At 47.1% G+C, this 17,413-nt stretch overlaps 1 protein-coding gene across 1 annotated transcript; it reads left to right on the top strand.

Moving 5' to 3' along the window:
- Positions 1 to 9,084: 9,084 nt before the first annotated feature.
- Positions 9,085 to 16,969, top strand: TINCR (TINCR ubiquitin domain containing). Its single transcript, XM_084614521.1, has 2 exons — positions 9,085 to 9,377; positions 16,929 to 16,969. The coding sequence occupies exons 1-2, from the start codon at positions 9,118 to 9,120 to the stop codon at positions 16,930 to 16,932; spliced, it is 264 nt and encodes an 87-aa protein (XP_084470647.1). The 5' UTR covers positions 9,085 to 9,117; the 3' UTR covers positions 16,933 to 16,969.
- The last annotated feature ends 444 nt before the right edge of the window (positions 16,970 to 17,413 follow it).

Below are 17,413 nucleotides of genomic sequence, written 5' to 3'. Positions count from 1 at the left end.
AAACATTTTTCATCAGAAAATGCCAATTTGCCAGATCAAAACTTTGCACGGGAGCATGTTGGTTCTGATGAATGTTTTTGTTTAAAAAAAAAATTGAAACTGTCCTGTTTTGACATTTTTGGAATGAAATGTTTCTATTTTTCAGCTCACAATTTCATTTAGAAATGTGCGTTATTTTCCATTAGTGTTTTTTAAATAAGAATATTTTAGATCTGAACAAAACGTTTCAAATTTATTGAAATGAAACATTTCAATTGACGTAAAAAAAATTTCTGGATTTTTGGTTCATGAAAAATTTCAAGATTTTGGCTTTTCATCCTGATTTGGGATGGAGCAAAATTCTGAAAGCTTGACATTTTTCATGGTTTAAGCACATGTGTAGAAGACATTATAGATGGCTATAAGCCATGCTTATCAGCAGTTTATTAACTCCGTTGGGCTCTAACAATCTATCTAGTTGATTAACCATTAATTAAAATATTAATAATTTATTAGTCCTTTATATTTATAAATGGAACCCTAATACACAGTGGGACTGCTTATTTAATAAATGAACAGATCCCTGTCCCAGGAGAGTATTACACTGTACAAAACAAGGTCTGTCACTGAGTTTGTAAACTGTTTGGGGAAGGCACCTTCCTGTTTGTGTGTAAACCCCCTGGCACAATCTGGCTCTGATCCTAGCTGGGGGGTCTCTGGTTGCTACTGTAACACTCATAATGATTATTTATGCTGTCCCATAGCACAGGAGATTGGGGCATTTGATGAACTAGCTGGCAGGTTACATTTTAGATGAAATAAAGGGAAGAGCATCTTCCCATGGAGTGCTGTTGGCTATGGCATTGACTGGAGGCACAGGTCAGCAAATCAAATGCTGGGACCTGATTTAAAGAAGGGCTGGAGAATTTTGGGGTCGATAATAACATTTGTAGTTATGCAGAGCAAGATAAGGGCAATCGAATCTCAAATAAGGGAATCTTCATCCCCTGCTGTCTGCCTGCTCCCAGCCATGAAATCACATGCAGCAAACACTGGGGAAAATCAGTACCGTTCAGTTTTATTGACTGCAAGACATGAGATTACAAAGCTCTGGGAATCAGACAAGCCTCCCCAATGATGGACTAAGTGGCTCTGTTGGAAAAGTTGAATGATTTTGCTGGACTTTCCCAGATGTGGGTCTCTGTCCAAAAAGCAAGAAAGCTCATTGCCCTCCACAGCAACATCTTGGCTCTTACGTCATACTAGAATAAGAAAACGGCAGCTGGAAAACAGCCTGGCAGGTGGCGAATTGTGATCACAGCTTCTGAAAAGCTAAGAATTGTGCCCATCTATTATGGGGATAATGATCCTGACCTCCTTTGTAAAATGCTTTGAGATCTACTGAGGAAAAAAGCACTGGATAAAGGCTAGGGATTATTATTGCTATTGTATTTGTTCCCCTGGCTCCTCTTCTTTCCCTGCCCTGTTATGCCCGTCACTGCTGAGCTGATGGCAGGGAATCAAAGAAGTAGATGACGATATAGATGTACAAAGTGATAATAATTAATAAGCTGCAGCATTAACCCTGGCTTGGAGGTGTGCAGTAAAAATGCAGTGGTTATAAGGACAATGCTTATTCTCTTTTAGGCTAACAATTGAACATTGTCATTGTACATGTTACGTAACTGAATCTACTGCTCTGGCAAGAGAAGCAAGTAGGCTACTTGGACCCTATGCCTCACTCTGCCAGTGACTTCGGGCCAGTTACTTTCACTGATCCATGCCTCAGTTTCCCCTATGTAAAATGTGGCTCATACTTATAAAAACATAAGAACGGCCATACTGAGTGAGACCAATGGTCCTTCTAGCCCAGTGTCCTGTCTACTGACAGGGGCCAATGCCAAGTGCCCCAAAGAGAATGAACAGAATAGGTAATCACCAAGTGATCCATCCCCTGTCACCCATTCCCAGCTCCTGGCAAACAGAGGCTAGGGCCACCATTCCTGCCCATCCTGGCTAATAACCATCGATGGCCCTATCCTCCATGAACATATCTAGTTCTTTTTTGAACCCTGTTAAAGTCAATACATCCCCTGATTTCGTATTTGTCATTATGCTCCATTCAGAACTTCCTGCCCCAAAGCGCAGTCCCCACCCATTGAGCTAAAGTAAAATCTCTGTTAGCTGTTCGCCAGATAGGACCTATGACCCATTTCACAGAGTTTAAGGACAGAAGGGAGCATTAGGTCAGCTAGTCTGACCTCCTGTATACCACAGGCCATTACATTTCACACACATCCCCTATATTGAGCTCAATTACTTTAGTTAGACTGAAATATTTTGGTCTTCAGGAAATTACCCTGTAGTGTACCACAGGCAAAGATCAGGAGAGACAACGGTGCCACCAGGGCCTGAGGCCCTTGCAATGGCTGAGAATTGGTTAGGTTGGATATACCTAAATGATCCCAGCAGGCGGTCCACTCCCCATGCTGTAGATGAAGGTGAAATCCTCCCATGGCCCCTGCCAATCTATCCTGGTGGGAAATTCTCTCCTGACCGCAAATCTGGTGATCACTTAGACCCTGAGCATGTGAGCAAGACCCACCAGCCCAAGCATCTAAGAAAGGGGATTCTTTGTACCACCTCCAGAGCATGTGTCCAGCCCGTCCTATGTCCCATTTCCAGATGTGGCCAATCTCTGATGCTTTGGGGTGGAAATAAATTCCTTCCTGACCCCTACAGGTGACTGGCTGAAGCCCTGAAGCATGACATTTCATTATACATATTGTCTTAATGCAGAGCTCCAAGTGTGATGAGCCCGCTGAGGGCAATGCAGGCAACCCTATCCTCCCCATGACCCCTGAAGGATGGGGTTGAAGAGTGGGATTAATAGTTTTACAGATTCTAAGACCAGAAGAGACCACAATGATGGGTCAGCCTGGCCTGTCATGCACACAGGCTACAGCATTTCTCTCGGCTGCCTTTGTTAAGCACGTTTAAATGTTCATATGTAAAAGCTCTGTAGAAGTACAACGTTCTTCACATCAGCGGCACTGCTATGGGAACCCGCAGGGCCCCACAGTATGCCAACATTTTTACAGCTGACTTAGAACAACACTTCCGCAGTTCTCGTCCTCTAAGGTCCCTGCTCTACTTGCGCTACATTGATGACAACTTCATTGTCTGGACCCATGGAAAAGAAGCCCTTGAGGAATTCCACCATGATTTCAACAATTTCCATCCCACCATCAACCTCAGCCTGGACCAGTCCACACAAGAGATCCACTTCCTGGACACTATGGTGCTAAGAAGCGATGGTCACATAAACACCACCCTATACCAGAAACCTACTGACCGCTATTCCTACCTACATGCCTCCAGCTTCCATCCAGACCACACCACACGATCCATTGTCTACAGCCAAGCTCTAAGATACAACTGCATTTGCTCCAATCCCTCGGAGACAAACACCTACAAGATCTCTATCAAGCGTTCTTACAACTACAATACCCACCTGCTGAACTGAAGAAACAGATTGACAGAGCCAGAAGAGTACCCAGAAGTCACCTACTACAGGACAGGCCCAACAAAGATAATAACGCAATGCCACTAGCCATCACCTTCAGCCCCCAACTAAAACCTCTCCAGCGCATCATCAAGAATCTACAACCTATCCTGAAGGACGATCCCTCACTCTCACAGATCTTGGGAGACAGGATCTTGCTTACAGACAGCCCCCCAATCTGAAGCAAATACTCACCAGCAACCACACACCACACAACAAAAACACTAACCCAGGAACCTATCTTTGCAACAAAGCCCGTTGCCAACTGTGTCTACACATCTATTTAGGGGACACCATAATAGGACCTAGTCACATCAGCCACACCATCAGAGATTTGTTAACCTGCACATCTACCAATGTGATATATGCCATCATGTGCCAGCAATGCCCCTCTGCCATGTACATTGGTCAAACTAGACAATCTCTACGTAAAAGAATAAATGGACACAAATCAGACATCAAGAATTATAACGTTCAAAAACCAGTCGGAGAACACTCCAACCTCCCTCGTCACTCAATTACAGACCTAAAAATCTCAATACTCCAACAAAAACACTTCAGAAACAGACTCCAACGAGAGACTGCTGAATTGGAATTAATTTGCAAACTGGACACCATTAAATTAGGCTTGAATAGAGACTGGGAGTGGATGGGTCATTACACAAAGTAAAAATTGTTTCCCCCTGCTAATTTTTCCCCTACTGTTACTCACACCTTCTTGTCAAGGAAATGGGCCATCCTGATTATCAATACAAAAGTTTTTTTTCTCTCGCTGATGATAGCCCACCTTAATTGATTAGTCTCGTTAGAGTTGGTATGGTAACACCCATTTTTTCATGTTCTCTGTGTATATATATCTTCCTACTGTATTTTCCGCTGCATGCATCCGATGAAGTGGGTTTTAGCCCATGAAAGCTTATGCCCAAATAAATTTGTTAGTCTCTAAGGTGCCAAAAGGAATCCTCGATCTTTTTGCTGATACAGACTAACTACCACTCTGAAACCTTTTACTGTAGAGTTACCTATGCCCTTTTGTTACTTGTATATGAGTGTTTATGTCACTGATTTATGTGATACAGACATAATTTTTGCTTTCAGTTACATGCATTCATTATTGCATTATTTTGTACAATGGGACCAATTCTGCTATCAGAGGGGCCAGGCCCTGCTTTCATTTAAGCTGCCTGAGGTTGCATTTGTCCCAAGCTCTTGTCATCCAGTGTGATATTTATATATATGGTATTCCTGTATATCTCATCATAGGTATGCTTACGATCTCATGCTTCAGGGCTGATCTCTTCATGGGTCAGGTAGGGATTCCTCTCCCTCCCCCATCACTGCTTCTATGGAGAGTGTTGCATCACTGGGATATCATGCAGCTTCTTGTTTTTCTGGGCACTGATGACAGAGTTATCCTTGCCTTGCTGGACAATGACTCCTAGGTTCTTGTATAATTTCTGAGGGTGAATTTCACACTGGTGTAAGGATCCAGCACCAGGTTTAGCCACCCTTTAAGACACACTTAAACCGTAGCGAGCCCTACGGGTCTGAGTGGGATGTTAATGGTCCTTGCGCTTGCCCTCTGCATAGGGGTGAATTTCACTCTAAATGATGACAAGGTAAGTACTTGGTGTGGCTAAAAGCTGCTTTTATGTTACACGGGTGTAAATCTGGCATAATTCCACTGAAGCTGATGGAGTTACTCTGGATTTACACCACCATAACAAAGCAGAGAATATGGCCATTTGCTTTTTAACCAGTCATATGCTGCAGTTTTACTGATACTCAGGTGTTTTGCTGCTGGCTTCCCCATGCTCTGGATAGGTCCGAAATACATTTAATTGCTGAGCGTACTTTGTCCATTCCTTTATAGAAGAACTGGGCCGAACTCTTTACAGTGATTGAAGTTGCAAATCACAGGGGAATTTTTCTTTTTAGGCATTTTGTAAATGATGACAGAGGAGCATGAGTCCCTTTCAGGAGCAAGGAGACTTGCCTGACTTTTAAAAATATTGATGTTTTGTTTCATTTAAAAAATATATTGCATTTCATAGCCCACCTGCTTTTAAATTGCTTTTCTTGTTTTCCTAATGTGTGTTTCTCTGGAAGTTTGTGCGTCTTCTATTTGCCTTCGATATGGGAAAAAGTTTACGTCAATAAGGTTTGATTTGATTTGTAAATAACGCTGGGGTTATGTATTATCACACAGGCACAGAACTCTGACTCCCTGTCTTGTCCTCCAGACAGATATGACAGGCTGGACACATGACCCGAGCAGGATGAGCGGAGGAGGAAGATTAAAATAACTTTGAGGGAAGAGCATAGAACTTTATCCTGTGCCTCTGTTTAGCCAACAAACCACCAGGAGCTTGTGAAATAATTACCTTAGACAGATAATAAAACATCCTCAGGCAAAACTAAGGTACTTAATATACTGCCCAAGTCAATTCCCCTTATTTCTGCTGTCCTTCTGCTTTTAATAATGGCTTAATGAAAAATTCAAAATTAATTGGAACTGGCATTAGACATTCACATGGCCCAGTGTGGGCTGCTGAGCTTAAATATTTCATCACCCACCTTCTCTGCCACACACTCTGCTTCCACAGGCTGGGATGTTGGCCCTTTCCCCCAAATTAAACCCTCTATAGCAGGGGCTGGTGGAAGAGCCCGAAGAAGTTTGCAAACTTCTTGCAGGTGAAAATAAATAAACCCCAGCAGCTAGATCTGAGTGTTTTCCTTCTGCTGCGATCTTTCCCTCTCTATTTAATGATACACATCCGAGGACCGATTGGAAAGAGCAGCTCTAAAAATAAACAGGAGCTGTCTGAAAGGTATTTGTCAGTTGTCAGGCTGACACGTAGGCTAGAAGAATGAATCAGCTGAAGGGGCTGACAGCAGACGGGCTCCTTTGAAATGAGAGTGCTTTGTACTTCCCCTGGCACCCCCTGGGCAAGTAGTGCTGGCCGCATGTGCAGACTTGGTGGTGTATAGGGAGTGATTCAGCTCTGATCTGTGTCAATGAGAGGCTGTCCTTTGACATCAGTGGGAAACGGATCAATCCTGACTCAAGCTAAGTGTATGGCTTTATACCAAGGATGAACTTGGCCCTTGGAGTGGAATTCATCCATTACAGAGGCGATGCACCAGACCCTCTGCTCGGGGGTGTGTGTGTGAATTTTACCCCCTAGATCCATATTTTGGCTGTTAAGTCAGGGGGGTTATTTTCAGAACGGCTGAGCACCAGCAGCTCCTATTGACTTCTGGACCCCTAGTTCTGGTGCCAAGATGAGATGTTAGCGGCCTAGCTTTAGGCACCCAAATTAGAAAAGCTGGTTTTCATCACTCTGTGCCTCAGTTTCCCCTTTTGTAACATGGTGCTCTTATGCTGACTTTACTTGAGGACCTGCCTTTGGAGCAGTTGCCGAGCTTATGATGTTTGTAAACACTTTTCAGAGTAGCAGCCGTGTTAGTCTGTATTCGCAAAAAGAAAAGGAGGACTTGTGGCACCTTAGAGACTAACCAATTTATTTGAGCATGAGCTTTCGTGAGCTACAGCTCACTTCATCGGTTAGTCTCTAAGGTGCCACAAGTACTCCTTTTCTTTTTGTAAACACTTTGAAACCCTCCAGTGGAAGATGCTACTGCAGTGAAAAGTGCGTTAGTATTTGATCTGAGGGGCTCATAATAGCCACCCACCTCCCAGGTAGGTTTTCGTTACCCCCATTTTACAAAAGGGGAAGCTGAGGCACAGAGCTTGCTGTGACTTACCCACACATACACAGTGAGTCAGTAGCACAGCTGTCAATAGGACCCAGGCGTCCTGGCTCCCATCAAACCATAATCCCTGAATTATATTGGCCAGATTTGCAAAAGTGCTCAGCATCCAGCAACTTCCGTTGTCTTCAGTGGGGATGGTGGGGGTGATTCTCCATTGTTCTTAACGGGCTGCGGGGGGGGGGGGGTTGGGATTCTCCATTGTTCTCAATGGGAGCTGCTGGATGCTCACCATATCTGAAAATCTGGCCAGTTCATTTAGAAGTATAACCGGGAGCCAAACTCCTTTCAGAATTTGGCGGTGTATAATAAAGCAAAGTCTTTGAAGACAAATGGCTTGCAGTACTTTGGTCAAAAGACACTATTCCGGGTACAAAAGAATGGCCACAGGGAATTAATTCATGTAATATGGCTGCAGGAAATTGCGTACAAGATAAGATCTTGACGTGATCTTTTTGAAAAAACACGACTTCCTCATCTAGCTGATCTTTGCTCTAAAGTATTCTCTTCCACATCTGCCACCAACTGCCCTGATGATCAGTCAATTATAAATGACTCCTGTAGCTGATGACGTCTTCTGTCACAGTGGTATATTTAGATTTAGAAGGGGACAGTTTGTTACCACTGGTATTTAGATTAGAGCTGTATGAATAATGGATTTTTCAATTTGCCAGTAATTCGGTAAGTCATTTTGAACCGAAAATATCGAAATGTTTCCATTTGTTTGGATTTTTTTTCAGTATTTTTTTTTTTAACTGGAAACAATCTGGTGAAGAGAACAGGAATTTGTGGCACCTTAGAGACTAACAAATGTATTTGAGCATCTGGTGAAACTCACACGAATTTGCCAAATGTTTTGATGTCACCAAATGTGCATTTTTCTGCCCAAGAAAAAAAAAGTTTTGGCATCAAATTTCCCCCCTTCTCTGGTTTAGGTCTCTAGGCTGGTTGCAGTGCTCGTGCGCATTTTTTTCTGCAGCCTTGTGATGCTGTCGTTTCTCCCGTGCTAAGAGGACTTAGGGAGATCATTACTCAGACGGAACATCCTCCAGGAACAGGAAGTAGTGCTGATTAACTAGCTTGCTGAGTCTACACGGTGGCCTTAGGAGCAGGGGATGACAAACAGCCTGTGCACCTGGTGAATGTCGTTTATTCAATGTACAGTGTCTCAGCTGAGATGTAAAACAAAGAACATTGCGGTTGTTATAGATTCCGTTGCACTTTTCACCTGGGAGGAGGTATTGATTAGCTTTGAAGTCCTGCCCAAATTTCCGCATGTCTAATTACACACTCTGCCTATCTAATCTCCATTGGAGGGAGTGTTTCTCTTTTCCTGATTTAAACTGACATGGTGTGGTGCAATGTGACTGTTAACCAGTTGCCGGGTTCCACCTCAGAGGCGGCTGCATTTTAGTACTAGTGGAAGGGATCTTACTGAAGCTCTCCAGCTCTTTAATGCACCCACCCATCCATGGTCTCTAAATATCAGTCTTTGGAGTGCTTTGGGAGCCTTTGCGCTTTGCAAATATAATTATAATTGTTATGGCATTTGCAGGGCGGGAAATCACTCCTACACATATTCCCCAGCCAGCAAGGGGATGTGTCTGTGGAAGCCAGTCCCTGAGATGAGCTCTTCCCTGGAATGTGAAGCACACGGTGTAGCAGCTGGGAGGAACAGGTTTGGCAAGAGGTGTAGGGTGTTCACTGCAGGAAGCTCATTCGGCGCCACGTCTCTGCCTTCACCAACACACCTGGATGCTCCTCAGTGCTGCGCTGGCCAGCCTGCCAGGCCCGAGAGGATGGAGACCCTGCGAAGGAGCCTTTCCCGCTGGAAGAGGTACCACATCAAGGTGCACCTGGCCGATGAGGACCTGCTGATGCCCCTCACTGTCAAGCCCACAGACAAGGTGATGGACCTGCGGGCTCACCTGGTGCGAGAGGGCATCACATCCTGGAAGAAGACTTTTTACTACAATGCCAGGCAGCTTGGGGAGGAGGAGACTGTCAAGGAGGCCAAAATCCAGAATGGCTCCGTCCTGCTTCTCGTCAGCCACAAGAGGTATGGGGGGAGATCATCACTGTTCCAGGGAGATGAACTCGGGGATGGGGGAGAAAGGGGATGCTCAACTGATTCTTGGTTGGAACTCTGGGATTTGCAAAGGGCCTAGGTACTCAGCTTCCACTGACTTTCAGTGGGCATATCGGTGCCTAATTCCCTTAGTCTTCTTTGAAAATCTCATGCTCTATGCTTAAAGCAGGGGATGGGGGGAGGGTAGGAAGGAAAAAAATTCTTCTTGATCTAACCAATCCCTGTCCCCAGCTGGTTCTGCCATTCCTGACCACTCAGTCAACTTCTAAATAGAGGAGAGCAAAGACAGACCTTCTTGAATCCTATTAAAATGTGCTGGGCTAAGGGAGTTTTGCAGAGCAAGGAAATGCTGCATCTCCTTCCAGCTTGAGTGGAAAACATTCACTCAATGGGCAGCGACCATCACAAAAGTGAACAGAATGCTGGGACCCATTAAGAAAGGGATAGATAATAAGACAGAAAATATCATGTTGCCTCTATATAAATCCATGGTGCACCCACATCTTGAATACTGCGCCCTATCTCAAAACAGATATATTGGAATTGGAAAAGGTTCAGAAAAGAGCAACAAAAATGATTAGGGGTCTAGAACGGCTTCCGTTTGAGGTGAGATTAATAAGACTGGGACTTTTCAGCTTGGAAAAGAGACGGCTCAGGGGAGATATGATTGAGGTCTATAAAATCATGACTGGTGTGGAGAAAGTAGATAAGGAAGTGTTGTTTACTACTTCTCATAACACAAGAACCAAATGAAATTAACAGGCAGCAAGTTTAAAACAAACAAAAGGAAGTATTTCTTCACACAACGCACAGTCAACCTGTGGAACTCCTTGCCAGAGGATGTTGTGAAGGCCAAGACCATAACAGGGTTCAAAAAAGGACTAGATAAATTCATGGAGGATAGTCCATCAATGGCTATTAGCCAGGATGGACAGGAATGGGGTCCCTAGTCCCGGGTGGGCAAACTACGGCCTGAGGGCTGGATCTGGCCTGTGGGATTGCCACCCCCATGGCGCTGCGGGCCCCGTGCCGCTCCCGGAAGCAGCCAGCACCACGTCCCTGTGGCCCCTGGGGAGGTGCGGAGCAGAGGGCTCCGCGCTGCCCTCGCCTGCAGGCACGGCCCCCTGTAGCTCCCATTGGCTGGGAATGGGGAACCGCGGCCAATGGGAGCTTCAGGGGAGGTACCCGCAGGCGAGCGCAGCACGCAGAGCCCCCAGGGGCTTCAGGGACATGGTGCTGGCTGCTTCCAGGAGCGGCATGGCACGGCACGTGGCCAGGGCAGGCAGGGAGCCTGCCTGAGCCCACCGCATGCTGCTGGACCGGGTTGGAGCCTGCACCCAGAACCCCTCCTGCACCCCACATCCCAACCCCCTGCCCTGAGCCCCCTCCTGCACACTGTGCCCCCTCCCACACCCTCTCCCACACCCCAACTCACTGCCTTGAGCCCCTGCCGCATCCCTCCCGCGCTCCAAGCCCCTGCCCTGAGCCCCCTCATACACCCCGCACCCCTCCTGCACCCCAACCCCTTGTCCTGAGCCTCTTCCTGCACACTGCCCCCGACCTCCCGTACTCCCTCCCGCACACCAACCCCCTGCCCCAGCCCTACATTCATGGCCCTGCATGCAATTTCCCCACCCAGATGTGGCCCTCGGGCCAAAAAGTTTGCCCACCCCTGCCCTAGCCTCTGTTTGCCAGAAGCTGGGAATAAGCGACAGGGGATTGATCACTTGATGATTCCTTGTTCTGTTCATTCCCTCTGGGGCACCTGGCACTGACCACTGTAGGCAGACAGGACACTGGGCTAGATGGACCCTTGGTCTGACCCAGTAGCACTGTTCTTATGTTCTTTGATTCTACCTTGTAGTAACTTGCTCCTTCCTTCCCTATTTACTAGCTATCTCTGTGGGCCAGGTTTGGGCTGCCACCATCTGTCTGAGGTGCTCAGCAGTGGGAAGTCAGCAGGGTGCCAAGCCTGCAATGATGCATGGTTGATGCAGCCCCACACACCTTCCAGTGTGTTATGGGGCTGGACATAGACCATGAAGGGCCAGCACTGAGATGTGAGCGGGACCGGCCAGGAAGCACAATGAGATTAGACACAACCATGCTGGGTGCTTTAGATTCAGTGCTCTCACTAGGGCAGCTCTTATGTTCTAGTAGGAGTTAAAGCAGAGAACCACAGTGGAAAAGAGACCTTTCCTCCACCAGGATCGCTCAGGGTGTCCAGTGAACACACAGAGGTGTAATTTACACCACCCCACTACACCATCTTTTTGGAATCTGGCCCATCACCATCAGCTCTGCTAAATTCTGTAAAGCATTTTGGCACACAATAGAGAAGGTGCTGTACAAAATGGAGCTGAATCACATTGTCTCCAGCTCAGATCCTTGAATCCAAACCCCACTGAATTGTGTGTGAGTAGGTGAGATTCAAATTCACAGAGCCACACCTGCCCTTAAGGTTTTGGTACCTGGTTGGAGATCAATCCGGAATGGGCCTGTTTGCTCCTTCAGAGGCCCCTGAAATCTCATGAGAACACTGATCTCACAAGATTTTAGCCATTTCCTGCCCGAGCCAAGGCAAACTCATGAGATTTCAGCATTGTCCAACCTGCCCCCAAGCGCTGATTCAGCTTCACACCCAGATCACTCAGGTTAATCTGGATCAGTATCCTTATTCCTCTGCCTTACCTCTTCTCTAGTGGTGGGAACTTTTTGATTTCTGATCTTTATTTTTTCTTGGAATTTTAAGCCTAAACTTTCAAAAGCGTCCAGTGATTTTGCATAACTCAGTGACTGGAGTGCCCAGCCTGAGACATCTTTAAAAAGGCCTGATTTTCAGAAAGGGCTGACCATCTACCTTCTGAAAATCAGGGGTGAAATCCTGGCACCAGAGACGTCAATGGACGTTTTGCCATTCAGTGCTTCAATGGAGCCAGGATCTCACCCTTTAAGGTGGTGTCTCTAACTGGGCATCCAAAACCACTGGCCACTTCTGAAAATGTAGGACTTAGTGCTTATTTTAGGTACATTATGGCTCAAATTTGTAGAAGTTTTTTTAAAAAGGGGGATTTATAATATTATTTCCCTTGAATTTTATCAAAATTTGCCAGCTCCTGGAGATCAGCTTCAAAGCAAGCACCGTGCGGGGGTCATCAGTGTCTATTTACCCCACCTGCTACAAACCCACATTCCTGGGGGCATCAGGAATTGGTAGTCCTCTAGTTCTGCTCTGTAGCCCCTGGTGCCTAAGCATGAGCTCGTAGCAATCATGAAGGATCACTGGGTTCTGCCAATGCCCTCCACAAATAAGATTCAACCTGGCACAAATGGTAAATGGCCAGGTATTTGGGGTGTATGTTTCAGAAGGGGTGCATGGGTCACTCTGAGAAGCTGGATATGAGTCAGCAGTGTGCCCCTGTTGCCAAGAAGGCCAACAGCATATTGGGCTGTATTAGTAGGAGCGTTGCCAGCAGATCGAGGGAAGCGATTATTCCCCTCTATTTGGCACTGGTGAGGCCACACCTGGAGTATTGCATCCAGTTTTGGTCCCTCCCCACTACAAAAGGGATGTGGACAAATTGGAGAGAGTCCAGTGGGGGGCAACAAAAATGATCAGGGGAATGGGGCAGATGACTTACGAGGAGAGGCTGAGGGAACTGGGGTTATTTAGTCTGCAGAAGAGAAGAGTGAGGGGGGATTTGATAGCAGCCTTCAACTACCTGACGGGTGGTTCCAAAGAGGATGGAGCTCGGCTGTTCTCCGTGGTCGCAAATGACAGAACAAGGAGCAATGGTCTCAAGTTGCAGTTGGGGAGGTCTAAGTTGGATATTAGGAAACACTATTTCACTAGGAGGGTGGTGAAGCACTGGAATGGGTTCCCTAGGGAGGTGGTTGAATCTCCACCCTTAGAGGTTTTTAAGGCCCGGCTTGACAAAGCCCTGGCTGGGATGATTTAGTTGGGGATTGGTCTTGCTTTGAGCAGGGGGTTGGAGTAGATGACCTCTTGAGGTCTCCTCCAACCCTAATAGTCTATGATTCTATGTATTTGTGGGATACTCCCCACTGGGATATTTGTGGGTGATGTTCACACATGTGGATAAACAGTAATTATTGTCCTGGGTGTGGGGCTTGGCTCTTATTCAGTATCCGTCAGGTTGTGGCCTTCATGACTCAGTGCTTGGCCAAGTTTTGTGTACAATCAGGGACTGGTTTTACTGGGGTGCTTGTTTGCAAACCATTCTTGAGAGAGCCCTGTATTACTCAAACCAACCAGCCGAGAATACAAGCATAGCGCTAGGCAGCTGGACCGGGGAACTTCCCTGTGATGCAGGCTGCAGCGCTGGTTTTGGCTTGGGTCCCTGGGAGCATCAGGTAGTAGAGAACATGCTCCTGGGTCTGCCTAGGAACATCGGGTAGGAGGAAATGCAGTGCTGGGGTCTGGCTAGTGTTTCTGGGTGTGCCAGGGTAATAGAGAAAGCAATTCTAGTCAGCAGGCCCAAGGATTTGAGGAGCTGGTTGGCGTGATTCCTGCCCTCCAAAGGTCAGTCCCTAATTTGTTAAGATCTCCCTGCACATCCCAGCATCCCCTCCCTGCTCCTCTGTACCAAGACCCCAGCCAAGCAGAGCTATATTAATTCCCAAAGTGGAGCTGCTCTGATTGCCAAGGTTTGTGGGTCAGTGTCATGCCCATAAATATTAATAGTGACACTGCGTGCAGCGTGTCCTTCACCAGGGGCTCGTGGGACATGAAAATGTGAAAATGACTCTATTTTTCATCCTCCCCACTTTTAATGCTTTTGTAGATCATTGGCATTTAGCGAAGGCCGAGTCAGCACTTCCACTGCCTGCCTCTGTTTTCTGGGGTTTATAACGTAGTCATAAACATTCACTTAAGGCTGCAGCTTGGCAGAAAAGGGCTCAGCCCAGCCGCTAATACTGAGCATTTATTTGGACCATAGTGTTCAAAAGTTTGAACAAGCCATTCTGGAGTTCAATCAACATGACCTCTCTCCCCTGCAAAACATACAGAAGGGTCAGAGCTGGGCAAATAAAATTCATCTTCCTGAATGGAGGGCCAGCATGCTCACTAATTGGATTATAGTAGCACCAACTGAGATCAGGGCTTCCTTGTGCTAGGAGGGGTAGAAAAATGGCAAGAGACAGTCCTTGTCCCTAAAGAGCTACACAGACAAGGGTGGGAGTGGGAGGAGAAAGGGGAAACAAGCCCAGCGAAGGGAAATGATTTCCCCGAAGTCTCACAGTAGCTCAGTGGCAGAACCAAGAAGAGAATCCAAGTTTCTGGACTCCCAGGTCAGTGTCCCTACTACTGGACAGCATTGCATCTCTGTTCACAGAATAGGAGTTTAGTGAGGTTCAAGTGGGGGCATAGTTCTTGTGGTGTCTCTCTGTAAAGGGAGGAATTTCCTCTCAAACCACTTAGTCCTGGAATCTCGTGGAATCTGGTAAAATAAAGTATCTAGATGATCAAGCTTTTCATCATTCTCCTCCCTCTCTTTTCCGCCTCCTGGCTCTGCAACAGGCCACATTCTCTTTTCAGTTACACCCTCCTGACTTCCGTGAGGCTGCACTGGGATAGCTGGGCAGATATGAAGGCTTTCACCGTACAATAAGGCAAAATCCTCTGTTCTGTGAAGTGCTCTCTGTGCACCGCAGCAGACTCTGAAGAACAGGAATGCTTTGAATTTCTATACTACATTCCTTCTGAATCACAATAATAGTTAATATCTGAACCAAACTACAGATCTGCCTTTAGAGTTCTTTGTTCTATCTAATCTATCTATCTATCCCCATCCACCCCGTCTATCTATATAATCTCATCTAATCTATCTATCTATCTATCCCCATATACCCCTTTTATCTATCTGTCACACCATTTCCAAAAAGCCACCAGATGGCAACAGCTTTTGGTCCAGAACTCTGTTGGATCTTGTGCACTCAATATGCCCATGCAGCTTTCCCAGCCGTGAATGGGGATTCGGCGCACTATAGCACATGCAACCAACAGAGCTGAACTCAAGGGGGTACCGACCCTGCAGTGGCCATGTGCACAGAGCGCTCAGAGAATTCATCTGGTGTTTTTTTTGCATGAATCAGCGGCAAGATTGGGCCTGTGGGGTGTGGAGGGACCTGAACATAGGAGGACTGCACAAGATTTGCTCCATGGTGCCAACTCAATAGTGCTGTATCCTCTCTGGGCCAAAGTGGAGGGCTCTCTGCATGCCAGCCTGGAGGGGGATTTGAGGGTGTAGTACACTGGCCAGGGAGGGTGGGTCCACAGTTATACAGATTCATCACCCAACCTACCCCCCCCTCCTCCACCGTTCACGCACACACGTACGCACATACCCCGCCCCCGTACTCCACCACCACTACTGCCTGGAGGTTGCGGTAACAGCCGATGGGTGAAATTCCTGTGCGGAAAGCTAGCCCTAGGTCCCTGCACCACTGCAGTCCTCAACATAGGGCTGGAATATGACTTCTCTGGTGCCTAGACCTTGTGCTGCTCTCTGCCCAGGCATGGATTTCATCCTCAGATGTCACTCATCAGCCAGGCCGTGCAGGTTCTACCTCCTTCCTGACTGCCATGAACCACCCCCTTGCCCAGCAAGCCCCAGTCCCAAGCCTTCAATAGCACTCAGTGAGTCTCTCTGCTCAGACAAAGCCAAGTAGGATCTTTAGCACGTGTGCGGACCTGGGGTAGCCTTAATAATAAGCCTGGTACCATCTACTGGATAAATAACACATGCTTTAAAAATAGCCCCACAGAAATCCATTACCCAGTCAATAGCCTGGATGGGGCTTGCCTTCCCCATCCCTTTGGTTGAAGGCAGTCTTTATGTATATAGTGTACTCATGATTATCCGAATAGCCTGAGGGGGCAGGGGACCACATGGATTTTATTGAGATAATAGAGCGTTCAGATAATCAAGAGAGTAGGAACCATTCAGCAGCGGGGTGGCTGGTGAGAGTGAGGTGCAATGGGCGTCTTGCTAAGAAGGATTCATGCTGCCTATCCCTGCCCAATCCCTGGCATAGGCAAGCTGCTTTCCTCCTCTCAGGTGCGGGAGGTGGGTTGTCCAGGTGCACATACTGGAAGGGAAGGGGAGGAGTGGGAGGGAGGTGGGTTATGGCGGCTTCCAGAGGGAAATCTGCAGGATGGCTGAAAAGCTGGAGGGCGGGGAGGAGGTTTCAAATCTCTTGTGATGAGAGAGAAGCATCCAGTGTGGGAGCATTTAGTTGCTGGGGGCGGGGTGGCAATGGGGAGCAGGTCTGAGAAGCTAGAAGTGGGGTCATGCCCCTTTGAGGTCTTGCCACGGAGGATTAGGCAGTTGACAGAAGGCTGGGTGGAGAGAGGCGTGTGTGTTGTGAGTGAGGATTACCTCTGAGTTCTCCCCACGCTAGCCGGGCTGGCTCCACCACCCCGATGTTGGTGAAAGGTGCTGTTGATTGAGCCCCGAGGGTCTGCACCATGCTGGGAACACACTGTTTCTTATTTAGATAACGCCATGCAGCGGAGCCCAGGCAACAAGAGATGGGGCAAGTAACGAAGGCGGAAGGGAAGCTGCTGGAAGAGCACTTGGCCTTGATTACTGGCTCTTGGTGAGTTCCTCGTCACGCGCAGGCTCCCCAGACAGTTCAGTAATCAGCTCAGAACGTTCCAGCAGAGTGTCCGGGAATAATTAACTCAAACTGAGCAACACATAACATTTCTTCACCAGCGCAGCCTGTGGTCTGAGCCACCAAAGGACAATAATGTGGAGACCTTCTTGACTCAGAAATAGACTTCCACTTTCAAGTTACTGTTGTTTTGAAATTTGGAATTCACATGATGAAATCCAGAAGACACATTTTTGTTTCCCCTGCCTTTTAAATCACAGTCTTTTGCTCTGTAGGAGCCAAACTGACCTGCCTTGAATTAGCTATGCATCTGCTCAGATACCTAGCGCCTATAGCTGGCAGCATTGCCAGACTCAGGGAGCCTT

Source organism: Lepidochelys olivacea, assembly GCF_965140295.1.
Source record: "Lepidochelys olivacea isolate rLepOli2 genome assembly, chromosome: 25".
In the NCBI taxonomy this organism is placed as follows: Eukaryota; Metazoa; Chordata; order Testudines; family Cheloniidae; genus Lepidochelys; species Lepidochelys olivacea.
Note: the sequence above shows the minus strand (reverse complement) of the source record. Positions and strands in the feature narration are given on the sequence as shown.